Here is a 6,853-nt window from a genome sequence, read left to right as displayed (position 1 = left end):
AATAACGTTTAATACCACCTTTATTCATAACCAGTTGTTTTTCAAGTAGAGTTAATGAAACAACCAAATGAGAGTTATGAAACAAACATATGGGAAACAACCGAACAGAAAAATACAGAAGTGTATAACAAAAGTGTGCGAACAACGACAATAAAAACGAGGTAAGGAGTACGACTAGAGGAGATCCCAGTCACTACAAAACCTGAACAAAAAGACAGAACCGTGAGTGCACTGAAAGTTGAAGAGGTTCAATAAAGATACCCAAACCAGACCGTCTGACACGATCATCCGAACCTCCGACCAATACTGCCATAAATGACCAATAATGGGTCACCCATAAGTTTTAGGTAAGCATACTAAAAGTTAATGGCACTGCGTGTCTGACAACACGAAAAAATTACAGACAATGTGATTATCTGGATTATTTTTTCTTCATTTTGTTCTCTCATAGTTGAGGTATACCTAGGATAAAAATTACAGGCCTCTCATCTTTTTAACTGGGAGAACTTGCACAATTGGTGGCTGACTAAATACTTTTTTGCCCCACTGTATATAGATATGCTCTTAGACGAGTATATATATATATATATATATATACACTCTTCTTTCTTTCACAGAGGTGTATTCAAAAGTAAGAAATACATCAAATATCCTGCTGCAAGCAACAACTGACTATTACAAAAATAACTATTTTTCACCAACTTGACAACACGTGCAGCATTTAGCCAAAGCGTTTGTTAAAATGCAACGGAAACGGGGAGACATTTCTCCAAATGTCACTGTTGCAGAGTTAGTCTTTTTTATAACTAAGTGTTTTGTCAGGATATTTGAAATGACTTGGTTAGCTATGTTAGCTTAGTTAGTGTCCCTGTTTCCGTTTCCAATTTATCAGTGTTTCGTTTATTCAGCGCTTAAAGGGGACCTATCATGCAAAATGCACTTTTGTATGTCTTTTATGAATATGTGTCCCCGGTGTTCCAGGGAACTCACCAAGTGTCAGAAAATACAACCCTCTCTCTTTTCCTCCATACCCAAATCTCAAAAAACGGGGCTGCAACGGATTTGATACATGTGGATTCTGATTTGCATCTCTATGATGTCACAGAGGTGCACTCCGCCTGTATGGTCAACTCTCCACCTATCAGGGGAATGAGAGGTTGCCGTGGCATAGCAACAGCATAGTAACATGACGCTTGTGCCTCGCCCCCTCCTTTGCAGGGGGGGGTCAGCTCCAGCTCATGCAAAGACAGAGCTGGAGTGAGGCAAAATGAGGCATGGCTAAAATGCATGATCTGTTTGGTATTTTGAAAAATAACACTTATAAATATACCTTATATAGGTATGGCCCTACAATATATTATTCAAATATACCATGATAGGTCCCCTTTAAAGTAAACGCTGCTCATTTTTCTCAAGTTGGTGAATGTTTTCTAAACACTACACATGTGTGGTCAGGTTGGTGAAGACGTTTCTTCATTTCTTTGTGTTCAGGCACATTTGCATTTTTATATTTGCATCATTACTGAAGCTGCAGCAGGCTTCACCAATGGCAGTGTTTTGGGCGGTTGTAGCGTTGGCACCTGTTGGCCACCTTATGAACCGGTCCATATTGCGATTTTGATAAAATGGCAGTTAAGTGTGCAGACCTATTATGAAGTCCTTCACAAAAGAAAATAGTATAAGTTGCACCATGGCAACAACAACAATCAGTAAATAAATACCTATTGGTGCATCATGACCCTTGTGACATGAGGATATTATAAAAGAAATCTCTAATCCCTCAAACCTGATGCCTGAAATAGCAACATGGAAATGTCTTTCAAGGTTTTCCCCTTGAAGCTGAACAAAAGCCAGCCAGCAGGCTCTCAGCTGAAGCCGTATCTCTTCATGCATATTCAGACGGGCCGCTCTTACCACTGCTTGGTGATGTCAAACATCATGATGATTCCATTGCAGTTCTTGTACACATCCAGGAACTCTGCATCCAGGGCCACCTCATCTGACTGCACACACACATCAAACAAAGGGATTAATCACATGACACCGGGACCCTACCTCATACTCTATCCCTGACCCACATGCTATAAATGTTTCCTGAACACATGACGGCCATGTGATAATCACCTCCTGGGGCTCATTCTCCAGTTTCAAGTTCTCTCCGCGCTTTTTGCCTTTGCCTGGAGGAACAAGGAATTACAAGTATTAGTAGCTGACAAAAAAAGACATCACAATTGAGTTTGTTGCTTTAGGTTAGATTATGGTGAGTAAACAAGCAGAGCAGCACAGCCACTTTTCTTATGGTCTGTGTCCACATAGCATCTTTTTCTGTCAGGAAGGCGCTGGGCATTTCATCAAAGAAACGCTCCAGTGCTTTTTTGTTTTGTTTATATGACAACTACAACTCAACGTATCACAGCTGTTGTATGACAGACTAGCATCGCCCCTTGGATGCTCTTATCTCTTAGTGCTCATATATATTATTTGACTATGAGCACCAACCGGAGGATGCTTGCTTTCAAACTTTGTATACATTTTGGCCTATCTGCTCCCACAGATTAAAGCTCTCTTTGTTCTGATAGTTATGCCTGGAAAACAGTATAAAAGCGTATCCAATTTCTACAGTGACGTCCCCAGTTGTTTTATTTTCAATTTAACCTGTGATTTATTCTTAAACTGTTAAGTTTATTATTTTTGTATTATTTTATTAATCGTATTCTATACATTTTATTCAATCCTGTGTTTATTGACTTCTATTGGTTTTAAGTGTTTTTTCTTAAATGTAAGTGTTAATTATATACTAGGTATCTATTATGGGGGTAGGGCAGTATTTTAAATATTTTTGATTTTGGTTTGAGAAGAACTTTGTCTTACCTTTTGTGTATTAAAATTGCTTATATAAATAAAGTTTGATTGATTGATTGATAGAAGCGCTCATAACAGCCGCTCTAAAACGGCGCATTAAAATAAAAATACTTTTACGTAGGGTGGCCGCATAAGACATGTGCTCCGTCCTTATTGGAATCAATTAAAGAGAGAAGTTTGCGCTCAGAAAATGCTATGTGGACATGTGACTTTATGGAAAAGCATCTTATCCAACATACCAACAGGTTATCCTCTAAAAACAGACAACTGTTAATGAATGAAGGCTCACACGGTGCACACACTATCTACACCCAGCAGAACACTCAGCCAAACTCAGAAATGTAGCCACGCAGCACACCTGGGACTAGCCAACCTTGAGAATATTGACATTCAGATAAGAGTGGAAGGAGGCGGGACAAACCCACAGCACACAAGCCAGTTCAACTTCTACACACTATAGTGGGGCTCACCTACACCTTCAGGAAGAGGGTATTTTTGGCCTGAGATGAGTGCAGGAGAGGTGCAAAAAAAGACAACATCAACACTGAGGACAGAAAAATGTGTGAAACTGTGCGTCGCTTCAATGTCATGAAAAACTGACAGAACAAGATAGAGAAAGGTGTAACTTCTTAGAGAAAGATGAGCAAAGTCTGTCAGTCAACATGTGTTAAAGTGGGGTGTGTGTGTCAACACGTACCTTTGTCTACCACGTCCCACACCTCTACCTTGACCACATCATCAGTAGCTGAGGGACACAGAGAGTCTTTTTAATATTCACGTTGTTAGCCACAGGGGGGAAACATTTCAATGTGCAGCTGACTCTAATATGGATCCGATAATTGCAAACACTAGAAGAAGAAGTTGTTTCCTTTATATGGAAGAAAACATATAGGGCGGCTACTCTAAAACTGGGTTAGCTGAAACTAAATCTACATTTTTACCTTGATATGGAGCCACTGAAATAAATCACCCAGGTACAAAGCGCAGATGTTAAATACACCCAAAAATAGAAACATGACAAAGCAGTGGTGATCAAATCAAATCAGTTTGGAGATGACATAAGTTTGGATGACTTACTTTTGTAATTCCAATGGATACTCGTGGCTTGGATCTCTTGAGTGGGCAGGTACTCCTCCACAAACTTCTTGCCCTGCAGTCGATGCCACAGAGTGCTCTTTCCAGTGTTTCTATCTCCCCGGATGACTATTTTCACTTGAAGTTTGTCAGGAAACAGACAGAAAAACATTATTTTATCCAAAAAAGACACGCTTATTTGAGTGCAGAAGTCTCTGGTTGGCTGCATTACTTACTGTTATACTGGACCCCTTTGGCAAAGCGTCTCTGCAAACTTTGGTTCATGGACTGCAGGCCAGCCGGAATGTTCTTGTCCCGGAGCTGCCCTGGCTCGGATCCCACCAGCTTCTTAAACGCTGAAAACATCTTGACGATCTTTCACAGGCTGGTACAGAATCACGCGATGGTACGGTGGAGGTCTCCTGACAATTGGTCACACAGCGAGAGAAGGAACAGTGCAGAAGGGCTGAGGAAGTTACAGATCCATGCTCAGAAGCAAACACGATGCAAAGTGGCTAGATGTTGACTGAAGTCAGTGGGGCTTCTTAAATCTGACTGGATGTTCCTGATCACCAGTCAGAGGTGGATGTGACTACTTTGGTGTTTTGAGCATCATCTGTAAAATAAAAAGAAACACAGAAGAATAATGGATGTTAATTACCTCCCATTCCTTTTCAAGGTATAAGCATGGTAAAAAAGGCAGGATGGTCAAATACAAAATCATGTCTTCGCGGCAAAAGAAATGTTCAGCCAGAAGGAAATAGGCTTTACATATGGTTTTACATTCAATACATATCAAGAGACACACACAATTGTCCCCTAAGATAGAACTAATAACATTAAGAATATTGTGATGTGTCAGTAAAGTCAAAAGCTAAGCATGCATTTGCGTTCAAAAACATTCCATCGCTTCAAAACCCAAAATATTGTTTGTTCTTCTCGTCTGTCTCTAAATATATTTCGGTTTTTCAAATTAGTGTCAGTGTTTAAACATTAAAAAGCTCAAATAATATGTCCTCGCTAAATTTGCTAAATGTAGATATTTTCAGTTTGATTTGATGCCTATATTAAGAGCTGCACAAGTAGGAAGAAATAGTCATAAAACAAAAAAATGAAATGGCAATATTAAGCCTTTAACAAATATTGTGCTTTCTGCGATTTAAATATTGCTCTCCATGTGGTGATTTGGTAAAAATCTGATCAATTGCGCAGCCCGTTCTACATTGATCTTTCGTTGAGTCAATAGGATTATTCAGCAGTGTAAAGTAACTAAGTACATTTACTGGAGTACTGCACTTAATTACAATTTTGAGGTACTTGTACTTTACTTGAGTAATTCAATTGTTTGCTACTTAGTAATTCTACTCCACTACAATTCAGAGGTAAATCATGTACCTTTACTCCACAACATTTATTGAATAGCTTTAGTTACTTCACAGATGTGGATGAATCATGTGAAATATAATCAAGTGTTAAATCAGACTTTAGTTCCACCTGGAGTAAATTCACAAGCTACCCTGCAGTATACAAAGTCATTCAAACTAGCTGCACCTTTACCAGCTTTGAGAACACTTTAATGATCAATCATTATAAAACATATCATATATATTATTCTGAAATGGACCAATCTGCACAATGACTACTTTTACTTTTGGTACTTGAAGTATATTTTGATGATGATACTTTTCTACTTTTACTCGAGTAACCTTTTGAATGCAGGACTTGTAACAGAGTATTCCTACACTTTGCTACTTTTACTTTTAGTCAAGTACAATATCTGAGTACTTCTCCCACCTCTGTGATTAGTTTATTATAAGGGAACTATGAGTGACACATGAGGCCTTCCAGCTGTTCCGTCACAGTGTCCCAGCTTTTCCATTATTCAGTACCAGGATCAGCCTCACAGCTCGGATTCAGAGAGGAGAGAGCAATACGTTAGTCCCCGGTAATAACACAGGGCTCAATTCTTCTGGGGTGAATTGTCCCCTTAACGTTATCCTGCTAGCAGTAGCTGCCCAGGCTGTTAGCGCTTTGGAGAGGGCTTTGAAGCAATGTTGAAAGCAATTATGCTACAACTGCTAAAATGAAACGGTATGTCGATGTTGAAACAGAGAGGAGGTAACATGTAACCAACACTGGCTGAAAGGTAATGTTATCCCCTGGCTCTGTTTGGCTAGCTAACCAGCCGACATTAGCTAGCTTAGCTTCTCCGCTCAGTGACATGAAACGGCAGCTAGACTGAATGTCATCTCTCAGATCATCTACGAATACTCACGGTTATTCAATAAGATACCAAATAGCTGTCCCGACATCTTTTGCTCAAAACATCTGTCAGTCCTCCATCCCAGCTGAGATATAGCAGCCGCAGCGACATTCCTTTGCAAAGAGAGCAGCTACACAGACGGCGTCAAGCGTGAGACACACGAGCAACTTCCGTTACAGATTTCAAAATAAAGCTTATTTTTGTGCATTTTCATTTGTGCAATAAGAGCATGGAAACAGGAGCGGTTTCTCAATACTCAAATTTCCCTTCCTCGACTCCTATCCTCGACTCCTCTCTTCGAGACTTGGTGCCGCCCACAGGAGATGCGACCGGAGGACTGAGGAGGGGAACCGAGGAGAGAGGAGTGGAAGCAGCAGGCGGTTAGAGAAATGAGAACTCTTCTCCTCTGGGCGGTCATTTTAAAGAGACGTTCATTAATGATGACAGGAGGCACAGCAGCACTCTGATGGACAGATGTGTTCATGACGACTTATATATATTTATTTACTTTTAATTCATTGATAGTGCGGTAGCTATAATGAGACACTAACAGGCATCAGATGCGGACATATACACACACACATATTTATATAAATATATACAATTTCAGGATCAAACAAGTATGAGAGCACTCTCATAATAACGTAACACAAT

The 6,853-nt window shown here is 39.9% G+C and overlaps 1 protein-coding gene across 2 annotated transcripts in view; it reads right to left on the bottom strand.

Annotated features, from left to right (window-relative positions):
• The window catches only part of LOC104967685 (RAB, member RAS oncogene family like 6), a 22,598-nt gene extending 16,242 nt beyond the window's left edge, over positions 1 to 6,356 (bottom strand). The window contains exons 1-7 of one of the 2 annotated variants that reach the window (XM_010797198.1): positions 6,212 to 6,356; positions 4,173 to 4,552; positions 3,940 to 4,074; positions 3,560 to 3,607; positions 3,333 to 3,362; positions 2,125 to 2,177; positions 1,915 to 2,003 (exon numbers count right to left, since the gene is read on the bottom strand). In XM_010797198.1, the coding sequence (XP_010795500.1) occupies positions 1,915 to 2,003; positions 2,125 to 2,177; positions 3,333 to 3,362; positions 3,560 to 3,607; positions 3,940 to 4,074; positions 4,173 to 4,302 (485 nt within the window). In that variant the 5' untranslated portion in view covers positions 4,303 to 4,552; positions 6,212 to 6,356. The remainder of the gene's footprint in view (positions 1 to 1,914; positions 2,004 to 2,124; positions 2,178 to 3,332; positions 3,363 to 3,559; positions 3,608 to 3,939; positions 4,075 to 4,172; positions 4,553 to 6,211) is intronic. The other variant, XM_010797199.1, reaches the window with a different exon arrangement.
• Between the last annotated feature and the right edge of the window lie 497 nt (positions 6,357 to 6,853).

Source organism: Notothenia coriiceps, unplaced genomic scaffold (assembly GCF_000735185.1).
Source record: "Notothenia coriiceps isolate Sejong01 unplaced genomic scaffold, NC01 NC01_scaffold00037521, whole genome shotgun sequence".
Taxonomy (NCBI): Eukaryota; Metazoa; Chordata; class Actinopteri; order Perciformes; family Nototheniidae; genus Notothenia; species Notothenia coriiceps.
This window is presented reverse-complemented; position numbering and strand designations above follow the sequence as displayed.